The sequence below is a fragment of the Gymnodraco acuticeps genome, unplaced genomic scaffold, assembly GCF_902827175.1.
Source record: "Gymnodraco acuticeps unplaced genomic scaffold, fGymAcu1.1, whole genome shotgun sequence".
Classification (NCBI taxonomy): domain Eukaryota; kingdom Metazoa; phylum Chordata; class Actinopteri; order Perciformes; family Bathydraconidae; genus Gymnodraco; species Gymnodraco acuticeps.
The window spans coordinates 2,475,609-2,492,248 of NW_022992150.1; the positions used below are offsets into that span (position 1 = coordinate 2,475,609).

The 16,640-nt window shown below is 38.6% G+C and overlaps 3 protein-coding genes across 7 annotated transcripts in view; 1 reads left to right on the forward strand and 2 right to left on the reverse strand.

Annotated features, from left to right (window-relative positions):
* The window catches only part of rraga (Ras-related GTP binding A), a 26,751-nt gene extending 23,316 nt beyond the window's left edge, over positions 1-3,435 (reverse strand). The window contains exons 1-5 of one of the 3 annotated variants that reach the window (XM_034204246.1): positions 3,326-3,435; positions 2,818-2,923; positions 795-894; positions 633-699; positions 314-536 (exon numbers count right to left, since the gene is read on the reverse strand). In XM_034204246.1, coding sequence (XP_034060137.1) covers positions 314-536; positions 633-699; positions 795-894; positions 2,818-2,844 — 417 coding nt within the window. In that variant the 5' untranslated portion in view covers positions 2,845-2,923; positions 3,326-3,435. Of the gene's footprint in view, positions 1-313; positions 537-632; positions 700-794; positions 895-2,090; positions 2,460-2,817; positions 2,924-3,239 lie in introns of those variants that run through there. The other 2 variants (XM_034204245.1, XM_034204247.1) reach the window with 2 other exon arrangements.
* The window catches only part of LOC117538498, a 16,242-nt gene extending 598 nt beyond the window's left edge, over positions 1-15,644 (forward strand). Inside the window, exons 1-2 of one of the 3 annotated variants that reach the window (XM_034204243.1) lie at positions 8,276-8,703; positions 11,827-15,644. In XM_034204243.1, coding sequence (XP_034060134.1) covers positions 11,833-14,049 — 2,217 coding nt within the window. In that variant the 5' untranslated portion in view covers positions 8,276-8,703; positions 11,827-11,832 and the 3' untranslated portion in view covers positions 14,050-15,644. Of the gene's footprint in view, positions 1-8,275; positions 8,704-11,811 lie in introns of those variants that run through there. The other 2 variants (XM_034204242.1, XM_034204244.1) reach the window with 2 other exon arrangements.
* Positions 4,770-8,106, reverse strand: LOC117538500 (charged multivesicular body protein 1b). Its single transcript, XM_034204248.1, has 8 exons — positions 7,886-8,106; positions 7,117-7,214; positions 6,873-7,019; positions 6,681-6,749; positions 6,464-6,571; positions 6,333-6,376; positions 6,074-6,146; positions 4,770-5,458 (listed from the first exon to the last, which is right to left on the reverse strand). The coding sequence occupies exons 1-8, from the start codon at positions 7,899-7,901 to the stop codon at positions 5,414-5,416; spliced, it is 600 nt and encodes a 199-aa protein (XP_034060139.1). The 5' UTR covers positions 7,902-8,106; the 3' UTR covers positions 4,770-5,413.
* Positions 15,645-16,640: the final 996 nt, after the last annotated feature.

Here is a 16,640-nt window from a genome sequence, read left to right on the forward strand (position 1 = left end):
TTCTGCGTATTCTAAACATAATAATATGACGTAAATGTTGAGATGTTAGCTAAATTATATACAATTTAACAAAGTACATGTATATTCCCTTTTTTGTAAGAGGCTGGCTGATAATGTCAAAGTAATGATTTGATTGTGTTATTAAGGATAGAGTAAAAAAAAAAAATTATAAAATAGTTTATCGTCACCTTATTTTCATGTAAAAATTACTTGAATAATGTTCTACCACTCGCCGTCATGTTTACTTGCTTCTGTGTGAGACAACAAACATGTTTACACCAGTATTATAATACATCTAAATCAGTAAGCTTACCAGATCTCTCTGGTCTTCCTGTACCAGATCCATTTTGTGGACGAGGCAGAACACTTTAGCGTCGGGGGAGTTTTGCAGGATGGCTTCCAGACACGACTGGTAGTAGTGCATGTCTTTCTCCAGCTCACGGCTCTCCACGTCAAAAACATAAATAAGCACCTCTACATTTCTGAAGATGTTGTCTCTCTGGCTGGTGAAGTAGTTCTCCATGAATGTGTCCTGTCTGTTGGGATTCACAGAGGGTTTCAGGTCAGAGAAAACACTTAAAAGAGTTGAAACTGGTCTAAAAGAGGGCAAATAATTCACAAAGGTGCTTTACCCTCCACAGTCCCAAAGGTTCAAAACCAGATTGCCAAGAAACCGTACATGGGAGTGCTCCACGTCAACTATATTCACAGAGGGAGAAAAAATAGTTTAATAAATGAGATCAAAAAAACATTTAACTTATTTCAGCTGTCGCCTTTCTTCAAAGTACACTTACTTGTAGCTCCGAGGCGGCGTGTATCTCGAGCTATGTAATTTGCAAATATGATGGATCTCATACTCGTCTTCCCGGAACCACTTTTCCCCATCAGTAACACCTGAAAGCACAAATGCAACCGATTCGATCAGATCACTGAAATTAAATCCTTTTCTATCCTCTCTTATAGGCGTATTGAACTATTCATATCTTAGACTGCACTGTAACTTTTATCCATGTATTTTTTCTTTCATGTTTATTTTATTAGCTTTTCTTTTTAATGACTGATTTTAAATGCCATTTTCTTAATGTCTTTCATTTTTTGTAAAGCACTTTGAATTGCCTTGTGTTGAAAAGTGCTATATAAATAAACTTGCCTTGCCTATGACCAGAGGTAGAATATCCAGACATGTCACTTCAATAAATGTAGCACTTGTAGTATCACAATGTAAAAAAACCTTTGTCAAAATAAGTTAAGTATTCTGTGCAACTTGAAGTATCAAAAGTGAAAGTACTCATGATGCAGCAGAATTACCCCAGTCAGTGTCATTTTATATTTAAGCAATCATACACTTAAGGCCGTTCTTTAACGTCATTATTGGTACTCCAGTACAGGCGTACCAATAATGACGTTAAAGAACGGCCTCAAGTGTATGATTGCGATTCTATAACACAAACTATCATTGTAATCAACAATATCGTAAAATAATTTCATAATGTGGGCTAATTTGCTCCCAAACCTTCACTTTCTGCTTGAGTTAATCTCCGTCAGAAAGTAGTTCCTATAAAGTAGTTCCCTTGGTAACGAGAGCCGATCAATCGAACACTCCTGCTTCCCCGTTTACAGTTATTGATATAATTATAGTAAATAATATATTATTAACCAATTTATTGAAAACAATTTATTGACAACAATTCTTGAATTAGGCTATTTATTTATTTATTTACATATTTAACATTTTGGCTTCAGAATGAAGGTGGATGTTCATGCTGCCATTAAACGTGCAATTTTTTAAACAACTCATGAACTCCATGCCAGACTTTTTTGCAGTTGGTGCTGTGGTGTTCACGGAAGAGCTTTCCTCCAGTGGCCGTTTGGCGTGTCCCGGACCGGCAAAAAGCGCGTTGCTCCACATTTTTCTGTTGTCCAGATGATAACTATAAAATCTGACATTTTGTAGCTAACGATTTTCCAACGAGAGACAATGTAACAATATAACGGCTGTGTGTCGCTATGGAAACCACTACTTCTCCGCTGCTTTCTTGTTCCAGTTTGCAGTTAGCTTTTGAATTGTGGTACTTTTCCAGTTGGTCTACCTGCTCTTCACGTAGCTCTGCATGTTGTCGTTTAGGTGCTTTTTTTTCTAGGCACTCCTCAATCCAGTCCTCCACAGTAAGACCCCCCCCGGAGGTTGAAGTTAATCTTAAATGTTTCCATATTATGTTTGGAAGTTTGTTTCGTAACGTAAAAAGGAGGGTTTCTGCCCCGTTACTTCTCCGCTGCTTTCTTGTTCCAGTTCGAAAGTGTATGGCCAAGGGTATACCGTTTTTCTCAGACGCGGAGGGATACTGACTTGTTGTGAAAAGGCACGTTCTATTTGACCGTTCTTTGATCGTGGAATCAAACACGCCTATTGACCAATCAGAGAGCTTGCTCACAACTATGTGTTATAGAATATGTTATAATTGTGGCAATCACCTGTAAGCACATATAGGTACATCATATTATTTTAACTGATCATTTGTGACTCACATGTTATCAGTATATGACATTTTGGACACCCAAAAACCTGTATATTATTTAAACTAAATTATATACTTTGACTTAATGTTTACTAAGGTTACAAATATTACATAGCAATATGTGCATTTTCCATTATGTTAGCTATTGCTACAGCTTTTATGGCTATTTTATGGCAATCATTGTACTACTGTAAACAAGTATCAGTATAACCTATTGTAAACAAGTACTACTCAATATTGTACTTGTGTATTCCACCACTATTTGTGATACAACAAAGTCACCGATGAGCCCATACTTCACCTTTTTCTTCATGGCTGTGCTTGACATCCTTCTCACCAGGCAGAGTAAAGTATTTATCTGGGCTTTAAGTCTGATGACTTAAGAGACTGCAGCAGATCTCCTGTAGCTGCAGAAAACACAAAAATGTTTCACTTAGCTGTCACCTATTGTCAGCTCTACTGAAGCAGAACACCAATAAAAGTACAGAGGACACGTTTAAAGGCTTACATAACGAACACGTGTCACCAGTCATGAGCTTAATACACACACAATTATGTATAAACAGTTAACAGACTTAAAACTATTTTCTCTGTTCCGGAAAAACACTTAAGCTAATGCTAAGTTAGCTAGCACGACAAACAGTCCAGTTAAATGGGAGTTTGGTTACCCGAGCTAAACAGCTAGCTAGCTAAGTTAAGCACATAAGTGTAAAGTCTACTTACCACGACAGGGTAGAACGTTTACTTAAAAAACAATCTATTGCAGATGACTAAGTATTTGAGATCAGGAGTACAGTTGTATACATTACTTGGTACTAGAAGAAGGCAGTGAAGGCAGATCAGCTGCTTCCTGCTTACGTCAGAGTCACATGATGATACGCTTTCTGCCCAGAGGTCTTTGGTCCATTTCCAAATCCGTTTTCTCCAAAAAGGAGGGGCACACACACACACACACACACTCAACCACATTGATATTATTGTAAATGATCCTTATACTGCATTTTATTTAAATAACATGTGAACAATCGACACGTTTAGATGATTTCCGGGATAGAAACCTGTGCAAAAAACAAAAAAAACTCATCATTTGTAGAACCACACCAACGCTACGTTAAAACAGCGATACTAATAAAGAGACAGATATTAACTCTAATTATACACGAGTTGTGTTGCAGTTCCTCACAGTGCCCACTAGAGGGCAATACTGTACACTGGTATATCATTATAAACAGTCCATGGTTAAAGCATACAGCCCTGCTGCACATGCGCACTAGTGTTCTCGGTTCTCACTACATCTGACCAGAGCCCTAGAGAGATAATCTCTATTATCTCTCTAGGGCTCTGCATCTGACACACATAAACAGGGGTGCACATAACTTTTTTGCCCTGGTTCTCAAAGGAGCACCTGGAGATGTTGCTTGGTGCGCATCCTTAAAATGAAATAAACCGGACCTTTAGAGGGGGGAGCATGCTCGCTAGCTATGTTCCCTGTTGTATTTCTAATATATTTTATCTTGTTTATCCTCTCCTTAACTAATTTAATTGTTTGTATTCATGCACTCGATACCATAGTTACAACACACGCAAATAACATAATAGTATCTTACTGAACATAGATTCAAGATTACAGAGAAATTGAGTTGTACAGTTCATTTCTTCATCTGCATGCAGTGGAGCAGAAGTTTTTATTAAATGGATTGAAGGACTTCTCCTTGAGGAGACATTTGATTACCAAGAGGGACACTGCGGCAGCAGACAGAGGGCAAACACAGAGAGCAGCTCATTTGGACCACTTGTCTCCTTTTGGTTGAGGGGCGATGGCCAAAAATATACGCATGAGAGCCACTTTTCTCACACCTGAGACTTGTTGTCATCTTGTATATGATTATATTACATATTAATATTATGCACCATTGTCTTTTTTTGCACTGAATATCTCAAAATATATATTTTGAATGCTTAGTATTGGATGTACACTAAGAATATTCATTAGTTAGATTAGGCATGTGTTTGTCTACAAATATTGGCACCTACGTAATGTTGAAACTACACCATTTGTTTGCATTTCACCCCGCGATAGTTGTAGAGCTAATACTTTATCATAAAAGCAAAGCACATTACAATTTTTGCCAATTATATAAAGCATATGGTTTTGTAGTTCAATTTCAATATTGACCCTTCGCAATAGATATATTGGTAAAGTAAATGCAATGAATAGAAATGGTAAATCAATGTATTCAAACGGCAAAAAGATAAAAGTATTATAAAACTTTATTGTTGCTAACTGTATAATATCCAAACTGTAACCGCTTACCAAATGATCAGTGAAAATACTGAAGTTCACCAACACGGGTTTTTCATCCAATATCTTCTAAAGTATAATCCTCAGAATTACATTTCAACAAATCTAAAGAAGAATTCAGTTCACCAGTAAGCAAGAAGGTCTTTCACACGAAGAGAAAAATGCTTATACGGTTCCGCAATCATGCGCTTATTAACAACAAGTTGAATTGTATAACCCCAAACCTTCAGCTTATGCACCAAAAGTATATGAAATATGCCAATAAATACAGGGTAACGACTGTCACGCTCCATATTTGAAAAATGTAAGTTGTTCTTGAGTATACATGTTAAACAATAAAGCCACATTAGATCTTACTTTTTGGAAAATAATATATTTAAGAAATGTATACATTTTCCAAATCTAGCACCTCTGAGTCTACAGAGGCCAAAGGTTATTATTAACACAGTCAACCAGATTCATTATGTGAGGAAAGAAAAAATGATGCAGTAGCTCCTCGACAGAGACACAAGAGATGAAGAAGGAGAATATGAACGATGTAAGTAAAAAGGTTTTTGGGAGAAATATTCAGGTAGTGTTCTGGAGCAGTCGCTCTTCACATTTGATCGCGGAGTTTGGCGAGCCTTTGAGAAAGTTCGTCCTTTGAACAAGAGAGAGCAAAGACAGACATTAGTGAGGAAGAAAAGCATAGTTTGGAGAACCCATTCTGTTTAAGTCTTTGCAAATACTGCATTTTTAAAGTATTTATGGACAAATAGAAAGTATCATTGGCAGAGATTTGGGCGCTGGAGTTTGGTGGCATCGTGAAGTAGCGTGGCATAATGGAAATGGTTGCCTTCATCACCACTACTGTCATTGCACTCACTTTGTCCCAGTGTGTATCGCTTCATGGTTCATCCTCCCCTCCAAAACAAGCTTACCCGATGATTAAAATGACTAAAAGAAGCTTACCATCAAAAAACACTGTTCCTTCAATGCCGTTTGGCGGACAATGGACGCCCCGAAGTGGCTGCGAGCAGATCTACTGCTTAATTTTGCTACGCTTGTTTCTCTAAAAAAACATAGGATCTACACGTGCAATGACTAAAATCTTTCTTTCGCTTTTGGTTGAAAACGGTTAAGACCCAAAAATGTATCAATCAAATGTGGCTTAAAGTTGCTTAAAAATTCAAACAGCCTGGCTTAAGTTGAATTTTTTGAAGTATAGTTCAGTTTATTCGACCCAGATATAAAATGTTATAAAACACATGTTTACCTGTTCTGCAGAGGCCACGCTGGAACCCACGGATCCTGTCTGTCCCTGAGGGAGCTCCATGTTCAGGTCCAATCTAAACATGATGAATAAACCAACATTCAAATCTTATTTTCAAATAACAAACACAATGCTCATATAATACAGACTACAACATTTCACTATTTAAGCTTCCAGTACTCTAAGAATGCATATCATACATCTATTTATGTTATTTAACATCATTTCACAAAGAATGTTGAGACACAGAATGAAAGCTTACCCTGCTTCATCAGCCAGTTGATGCATCAACCCCTCCACTTGATTCTGAAAACACACATTAGATTAGCAGGGAATGAGTTTGTCTTTACACACAAAGAACAAATGATATAAGAGGAGGGCATTAAAATGTACCTGTGGAGTTGTGAGTGTTGTTGTGCTACTCATGGCGTCTTCCATATGGGCGGTCTGAACATCCAAAGTTTCAAACTGGTGCTCAAATTTGTCCATGAGAGATGAAATCTGAAGTAGATTTTTTTTTTAACCGAGAGGAATTTGTTACCAACTATAATTACAATTGAATTGTTTTTGCTAAAGTGGATACAATTATTTTATCTGTAATATACCTTACCTTTTCCAGATTCATAGATCTCAGAGCGGAATCCATGCTTTTCACCACTCCAGCCATAGAATTTGTGACCTGAGAAAAAACAAAACACTTTCACTAAAACAACAACAAACAAGGTTCTTAAGTCGGAAATTCCAAAATTCAACGGACTTTTAGGTCATTTAGCAAGATTTAGTGACCAAGTATTCAATATACCTGGTTCATTGTGACTGCAGTTTGGACCCTCGCTGCCACCGCATCTACCCGCGCGCTCATCCTCAGGAAGTTCAGAGACTGGTTCTTCTGTCTGATGGCGTTTTCTGCGTGGATCCTCGCCACTTCCATATTTCCCTTCTGGATGGCCTAGACAACACGAATAGGTCGGTTCAGTTATATCTACAGCAGTCAACACCAGCTGGGAGGCTTTCATAATGTACTATCTTGATGAAGTTCAACTTACTTTCTTAACCTTAAGCTTCTCTGTTTTTTCCTCTTTGTCACATTTCTTTGAACTGCTTTGGAGTTGTTTAGCAGCAAACTTCAAATTGAAGAGCTGTTCTGTGATCGGAGGTTAAAGAAGAACACAACCCAAACAAGCACAACAAACAACCTTTAATAGACCTCACAGTGGGAGGTCTGGACAAACAAGTCTGGCCTATTCATCTATCTATATATGTCTCTACTCTATTTCCTCAACATAAAAAAAGTATTTAGAATTGTGTCTGACATTTAACATTTAGCAAAATTATTCTCTTGACTAAATAAGTATAGAGTGTAAAGTACAGGTTATGTAACTAAGTTTGCTATTTATTTGATGTATGTTTAATGCTAAATAAGAGACGATTAAAACAATACTTTCTGATAGAACATGTACAGCAATAAGACATAGGCGCGTACAGAGTTATCTGTTTTATTATTTTGAGTATTAAAAATACCCTGACCTAAATTGTGAACCACCAATAGTCGGTTGTTTGATATTTCCAACCGTTAGCAATGGAGCTTCCGAGGCCTTCGATCCACTTGTGTCCTACTTACCACGCCTGAAACTAGGAAATGGTAAGGTTATTCACTATGGCAGCCTTTGTGTATTTGGCGAATGTCTAACAGGACAAATCATGTTTCAGATGTCTGACCCGCATAAATCTCACCGTCATGTTGTTATGTTCGGTCTCTATTTTGACGTTACACCAGTCTTACGTCCCCTCCTCATCGCTGTTTTAAAAGGATACTTTCCAATTTCGACATCTTGACTCGATTCTTAGCGAACCAACAATAAGACCGTACGGACTGTGTCCAAAAAAACAAGCTAAACAAAGCTAAACTAGGCACTGAAACTTCAGCCTTTCTGGTATCGGTCTTCGCCTTCTTTTGCACTTCCTGATGTCTTACCAAAATATGAATGACGTCAGCGTCACGTGGTCACGGTATTCCATACGACGTCATGGGAGAGCTGTCCCCCGCCTCCTCTCAAAACGTGAATGAAAAAAAACAAACACCTTACATTTTAACATTAAAATACCATATTCTCCGTGTTTTAATTCAGTTTTTATTGTAGGTTTTGTTTACAGTCGGATAAAAGTAACTGGCTGTTGCCTTGTACCGGCGGAGGAGTGGGTGGTGAAGCGGTTGATTGATGATTAGATGTATGGTGTGGATCACGGAGAGAGGATGACTCACCCACGTCTGATGTGATGTTCACCTCGCAACAGCTCAGCAGTGCGGTGGCACGCCGGTAGTTCAGCTTGACACCTCGTTGTTGCTGCACCAATACAAGTTTAGCAAACTGTTAATATGCTTTTAGGCGGCCCTATGATACCTCGTTTGCTTGAAACTTAAGTGGCTGTCACTTGAGACCGAGCGTCGTGCTTTACCGTACATTTCGTGACGCCTGATTGCCATGGAAACAGCGGTGCGCTGAGAGGAAACTGTCCGTGTTAACTTCAGCAGCAACCTTTCAGAGGGTCGGATAAACCTGTTGGATATATCTGTGTTTTCCTTCTATTGCTACCCTGGCTTTACTTTCTATTTTAATTTGGCAACGAAACAGGTGAGTTTTTAAGTGTTGTGCTGCTTGTGCAGCTGTTGTATTGTTATCTAATTCTGGTGAAACGCAGTTAACGTTGTTGTTATTTTGTTAAATATTAGCCTGTGCAGTTGCTTAAGCTGAATGCCAACTTGTGACCTGTGTCCATATTGCAACAAATATTAATGCACCACTAAATAGCGACGAGGGGCTCATTTTGAACTAAATAGTCATTGATACATTTCGAGTTTAAACACCAAAAAACAAAAGTGGCCTGTGCAAAATATTGTTAAAATATCCACCAAAGTATAGGCCTATACCTCCAGATCACGACAATGTATTTAAGCTAAATAATATAGTATGTAATATGCTTTATTCCACCCTCCAGACTTCTATATATTTAGTGAATGTCCTCCCTGTTTGTCAAGTGGTGCATTTTGTGTCGTTTCTTTATTGCGCACAGGGAAATAGCCTAACCCAGGAGAGCCAGGCAGTGATGCTTCATTCAGAGCTGTATGACTCATATATTCTTATCTAAAAAGAAGCCAAGTGGCATAGGAGCAGCAGTGCTGCTGCAGGACCGAGCTGATGTAACCCCCCAGATTCACTAGATGCTGCTGTGGGTCTTGTTTGTGCCCCGAGCTACTGTCTGACACCTTTACACTCATGATACTAACACAGGCTGTAGTGTCACACACTCTGCACTCAGCAGATGATCCAGTGCTGTTTAAAGTACATCAGATTATTTGACCAGGACAGCTTGAAAACTGTACAAATTATATTCAACAGGGTTAGCTATTTTTCACTGAGATAAACAGATTTTTTTGTTAGTATTAAACTACATTAATTTCATTTATCTAATAGCATATCATTATCATTATCAAAAACAATAAATAAGAAGTACACAAATTCAAATAATGTAAGAAAATTACTATAATTATAAAAAAATAACATTATAGTTTACTTAAGTTGAGTATATGGTCAATTATAATTTTTGATCATATACAATACATTACAATTGGCACATACTTGGTACCAATTCAAGTAGTGATATCTAACAAGCTTTTTGAAATGCATAATTCACATTTGTAATTTAATAATCTTAACACAATATAAGTAAAATAAAATCCTAGGTGTCATGAGAGCAACATATATCAGATGACCTCAAAGTGCATTTTCAAGTTTTCTGTCAAGCTTTCTAAAATAGCACAGATTCACCTACCTTTGCCCAAACAATAGAGGTCATATACATTTGACCTGAATTGGATTTGCTAGAGTGTAGCAATAACGGAATAACCCAATAAATGGCAAATATGTAATTGACACAATTTTAAAAAACTAATAAGAAATGTCTAAGCTTAATTTCCTTCACCTTTAAATAAAATGCACAAAACAAATCTGAAAGTACATGATTAAAAGCTAATAATAATGTGTTAAGCTGTTAAGTGTTAAGGTGTTAAGCTAATAACACGTTCATTTTATTTGATTGAACGCAATATAGGCAGGATGAGATCTTTTATCTTTCAAAACACCCTGTGGATCCCTAAATGATCCCTATGTTGTCATAAAAACGTTAGAGTGTGAAGGTCGTTTATAGCCGCAATACACTAAAACATTTGCCTCATCAGTGAGTCAGCGTACAATTTAGACCCTTTTCCCTTTAACAAATACATTACAATGTTGTCACTTTAAAAACAGCAGGGATAAGCACATCACTTTTTATTAGAATCAATATGTCTAGTGTAGAACAGCTGTATATGGCTTGTTTGGTATACCAAGTTTAGATTCAGCAGGACTCCTTCTTCAGATGAACATGTTTATACAGACAATAAAAACACACACAAGTCCAGCCTGTCTGCCGATTATAGATCCATCAACCAGATTTTCCTGCAGCTGCAAGCTAGTGAATAACACACGGGTGAGTCACACTGAATCTACTGTGAGCATCAAATCGCGTGACAAACATCTGATGACGTTCATAGTACAACTTGAATGTATTTGATCAAAATCAGAAAATAACTAAAACTCCCACTGCATGGGGTCGTTATTTAAACTATTCACATCTTACAAGTGTGTTGTCTGCACTAAATAGCTTGAAGCAAATATCTGTTATCATGACAACCATTTTAAAGTATATTAGGAATAGGAAATAAATGTGAGAACATGTTTATTTTCATTTTACTTTTACTTTTGCAACCTGTTGCTTGTTACGACCTTGTGCACAGAGAAGTACAACATGGGGAATTGAAAAGATTCAGTGCATCACTAAAAGCATGATAAAGCGATTACTGTGCCATTCAGATGACTTTGCCATTTGTTATAATGCTGTTGCCATCTGGTGGTAGAATAACCCAGTCTGCACGGCACATATTAAAGGCGGGTAGGCAGTATTTATTTGTTGTCATCATGCAAACATTCCATTATAGCCTTTTAGAATATTGAACTTCAAGTGGTACCAGTTTTATGGATAATGAAAAAAATAATTCCAGAATAAAAAAATACAGATCTCATCCATGCGCTATTTTCTCTCAGACAACTTGAAATACAACAAGATGAAATATTATGATATATAATCTGAAATATAAAAGCTAATTCAAAATATCTAATCTTTGCCAAATAATGCAATAAAATACTGCTTAATCCAGCTTTTTGTTGTTACCTTTGTTGCTAAATTGGAGCATTGACTATAATTCATACCTGGCTGATAAACAATGTCACATTACATTTTGCACAAAATGCTATCAGAGAAAAAGTATGGTCAAATCATGTCTAACAAAATGCCTCAGTGCAGTTAACTTATTAGTTTGACTGCAATTGTGCATTTAAATTCTTAGTAGTAGGGGAAAACAAAATACCAAATGTTAGATTAGTGAAGTCCAGACTTTCAGGCTTACAAATAAATGAAAACAAATGATAAAGGAAAAGGATGTAGACGGGGTGTTAAGATGATAAACATGTCCAAACAAATATATTTTATGTGCACATTTTCCTTTGAAAAGGGCATACTGTATTGTCCAGTAGATTTAGTTATTCTAAGAAAAAAAAGTATTTCAAATAATATGCTGTCTACTCTGTTGTACTGCCTCAATCTTTCATTGACACTCATTCCTTATAATGTGATACATATGTCAGACCTCTATTTTACAGGTGAGGATGATGGAGCTTCCAACAGAGAAGAGGTTCCACAACTTGACCCTTGAGCAAATGCAAGCTCTGGACAAAGTCTTGACTGAGGTTATCCCCATCCATGGACGAGGAAACTTCCCCACACTGCAGGTGAGAGCGAAAGACATCATCCGTGTGGTTAAGGATCGGCTGGTGGAAAGAGACATCCAGGTGAGAGATATACGGCTCAACGGCGCGACGGCCAGCTACGTCCTGGTGAGGGATAACTGCCTCGGCTACCGAGATTTAGACATCATTTTTGGAGTGGAGCTGCCCAGGGAGGGGGACCTTCAGGTGATAAAGGAGGTGGTGCTGGGCACCCTACGAGACCTCCTCCCCTGTGGCGTTAACAGACGGAAGATCACATGCCTGACGATGAAGGAGGCCTACGTGCAAAAGATGGTGAAAGTTTTCAACGACCATGACAGATGGAGCCTAATCTCGCTTTCGAACAATAGATCTAAAACCGTAGGGCTCCGCTTCGTCAGCTCCCTTAGAAGACAGTTCGAGTTCAGCGTGGACTCCTTCCAGATCATATTAGACCGCATGCTGGAGTCTTACTGGGAGACAGAAAGGAAACAAGTAGGGAAGTTGGCATTGAATGCTGGGAATTTGTCTAAAAGACACAATGAGGATGAAAAGAAAAAGCAAGAGCAATCAAGTGTTCCTCGAGAAGTTGAACCTGATGTTGAAAAAGACTCCAATGGAGAAAACCAATCTCAGGATGAGACCATTCCTGTGCTTGAGGAAGAGCTTCCAGGTGCAAAGGTTGAGCGTGTGGTTGAAAAGCAGCAGGAGGTGCTGGATTCCACGAGCGCTAACTTACCGCAGAAAGACGTGGATGGGGTCAAAGACGTTCATTCAGCAGAAGAAATTGTGTTTGAGATATGTGAAGGAAAAGGAGAAGAGAAAGGTCAGTTTCACAGTGATTATCCTTTACTTTTAGCCGCTGAAACGTTATTACCGGTTGCCAGGGATCCGCTGATGACACATGCATGTTTAAATCTGCAGAGTTATGGAGAGCTGTCTGCGTCACAAGCTCCTCCAACAGCAGAAAAGTCAGCTCTGCAGGAAGTCCATTGCGTGGAACCTACTCAGTTCAAAGTCGACTCCCCACAAGATTCACTTCTTGAATTTTCCTTTCCTCCTCCTGCTAAGAAAACTTGCAGCACATCACAGAATATTGTACCCGACTATTGCCCTTCACCAAAATTACAAAGGAAAATGTCGAGGAAGTTGATCAGTAAGCCAGAGAATTGGTCTTTACTGACTGATTTGTCAGATCTTACAACTCCGCTGTTTCCCCCCATAGAGATACCCAAACCTCTTCAGCGAAAGCCTTCTTTACTGGACAGCGCTCAAGTTCATGGCTCAAATGTTCTGACCCCCAAGTCAGAGGCTTTACAAACCCTTTCATCTCCCACATGCGGTCCAGTAAGTACACTTCAGGATGGGACTGGCTCCAATGAAACTGTGGAACAAACTGTAAAGCCAAAACACTCGAGGAAGCCTCCTGATTTAGAGACTCAAAGCCACACATATGGACAGCCTCAGATCAATGATCAAACCCCAGAAGCTGTACAGAACCGGGGCGGGGCGGGTTCATGGATTGGTGCAGCCGGGGAGTCTACTATCACTGTCGAAGCGGAGTGCATGTATGGAGACTTTGACCAGGCGATGGACCACCTCCGCCTCCGCCTCATCGCCACCCACAAACCAGAGGAGATCCGAGGAGGGGGCCTGCTGAAATACAGCAACCTGCTGGTTAGGAACTTCCGTCCAACCAGCGAGACTGAGATCAAGTCCTTGGAGCGATACATGTGCTCCCGCTTCTTCATTGACTTTCCCGACGTGAGCGAGCAGCAGCGAAAGATCGAGGCCTACCTGCAATGCCATTTTATTGGCAACGAGGAGACGAGCAAGTACGACTACCTGATGACCCTGCGGCGAGTCATAGACCAGAGCACGGTGTGTTTGATGGGACACGAGAGGAGGCAGACCCTCAACATGATCACAGTCCTGGCTCTCAGGGTGCTGGGCGAACAGAACGCCATTCCCAACACTGCCAACGTCACCTGCTTCTACCAGCCAGCTCCGTACATGGCCGAGCCCATTTACAGCAGCTACTTCATCACCCAGGCCCAGCCCCCCCTCGTCTACCACCCCTATCCGCTACAAGTGCACGTGCAGACCGGCCTGGTGTAGCTACAGTGAGGTGCCCACAGAGAGGCATTGAGGCTGCTTTCAGCATGGTGCTCTGCAAGCAGAGGCACAAATGGAAGTTTTATCGACAACAGGCAACCACAGGCACAGTGCTCGTGTTTGATGCTTTGAAACCCTTCCCGATTATGAAATAAAAGGTCAGAACTGAAAGGGGTATGGAGGCGAAGCATGGCACCCTTTCAAGATGAACACTTTTAAAGAGGAAAGAAGGAGCCCAATTTCAGGGAGCTCGTGGAGAGGATTTATTGAAGTGGAGGGTCTTTGTTCATTGCTGTTTCAGCTCAGCTTTGGCTCTATGCTCCCTTGTTGAGGAGAATGTTGTAATGTGATGAATATCTATGGCTTAAAGATACACATTTTGAACATATAAGAACATCATTCGTGTTGGCAACAAAAATATCGATTAGTTAAAGTTTGAATAATGATACATCTTTAACCTGAGGGTTGAAAACACCTTTATAGCTGGTTTTGTGACTCATCAGTATCTGTGGAGTGAATTTCAGATTGTACCTGTGTATTCACTGTAGAGTAAAATAACATAATTTACCTAGGGAATACATTAGAAATAAAATGCTGTGATATTTTTATGATATTGTAAGTTATATATCTGTGAATGTTAACACCTAATTTCAAGGGTGGAAACAGGAGATTGAAGGCTTGGTTCCATTATGACTGTATGTTGATACATTTTGAATGGTTTTGTTTTTTTTATTCGTTTTTTTAAAGTTCAAAATTGGCCAGAAAAATATGTGTGCTTGGTCTCCATCTCTCGTAATGATAAGATAATAATATTGGGGGTATTTACCTTTCTTTGAACATTAAAAGCTTCTTTATGCAAATTAATTGCAGAGAAAAGCCTAATTATTTTCAACAGCCACTTTAAATATTAAAACCAAACTCCCAATCAGGGACATGTTACTGTGGGGTGTTTGTTAGTGCTTTTGCATTGCTAAAATGAATTGACCATGCAGTTTATCAAATCTTCTATCAAAGTTTCCTTTCTACTTAAAATCCAGAGAGCATGTCAAATTCGGTTTTTCCTCGTCAACAGGCTGAATATATGTTTTGTGTGTATAACTTGGTGACTGTTTATTTTTCTTATTGATGTTAGTGAATGTTTTGCCAGGGTTTTGCTTGCTGATGTTACGGCACATTTGAATTTTTCAAGCAGTCGATGCAGCCAGCAGTTATTGCGCTGTGTTTGTTCATTGTGTATGCATACAGTACATATACTCAGTATTTGTTCACAATACAAAGAAAAGAACATGTAAGCACAGGTAAGGAAATGTGTGCTGTTCACACTCAAGCTGAGATTGAAGCACAATGTAAATGCACAACAAAACAAAAGCTGTTGTTGAGTAATGAATGTGTTTCTGACAAGCTCGCGAATCCCCGATTAAATATTGAAAACGTCTAAAACACTGTGTGCCGTATAGTGTAGCTTTGAAGTAATGTATCTATCTGGAGATTTTGGGTGTATCGTTACGACAGTTTGACATGTAGAGTAGTTAAAGTATTCCTGTTATATGTTACTGCTCAGATTGTTGTTTTTGTGGTAATAAATACCAAGAAAAATATGTTTGTCTAAAGTCTTCTATTGGTGGTCTGAGTTACATTGTCACAGTTTAATTCTTAAATAACAATTATGTTAATAAAGCACTGTAATAAGAATGTATTCATTTAAGTGGTTTGAAAGTTAAAAGGTAAAAAGCTGTCATCATATATCAGAGATCATAGGTAACACCATTTGTTTACCTTACTTGGTGAAGGATTATGACTTAACAGGCATTTATGTAAATGAAAATCCTCAAGATTACTTCAAGTCACTTTTCTTTCTGAAATGTGTTTTTTTTAACCTTATTTCTCCTCTAAATGCAACACAAGTTGACTTTTAATTAGGCCAGGTTCAAAAGCTGCTGCCTTCAGTCAAAACATATCACTTACATTTGCATTTCAACGTGAATTGCATTCATTTTTCAAAACAAAGCAAGCGAGTAAGAATGCAGTTAAAGCCTGTTGCTGTTTGAAGCATGAGCATTTTAGTAGTGTGTAATACAGCTTTATTCAAAGGCTCCATGCTTTGTCAGCCTCCCTCTCTCCTGATGCTTATTGACACAATGAAGGAATACCCTGTTCTTACGCACAGCAAAGACTCGTGAAATTACTTATAACAAATAATAAACATGTTTGCCCCTACCCCAGATCCTAAGGTTGAGCTCCATGTTTTTGGGACATTTGCTCAAAAGCAATTATTTAAAGAGCTTTCTATTTGGAGTCTTTTGAAGGTGGGTGTTCAGAGTTCCATAATGCTTCATTTGTACTTTCACACAATTAATTATCCCACTGCTGATCTGATAACAAAAAAAACTCCACTACCTTTTCTGCATGCATGCATAGTATAGACCATCTAATGATATGTTTAATTTGAATTTAAAAAAAGATGGCTAATAAAAAAAACACATTAACTGGCTATTCTCTGCCATAACCAAAAATCTGCTGTTGGTATTCCCATCTTTGTGAAAAATATGCCTTTTTAATTTCACATAGTCTTTTAATAGCTACTGGTTCCTATA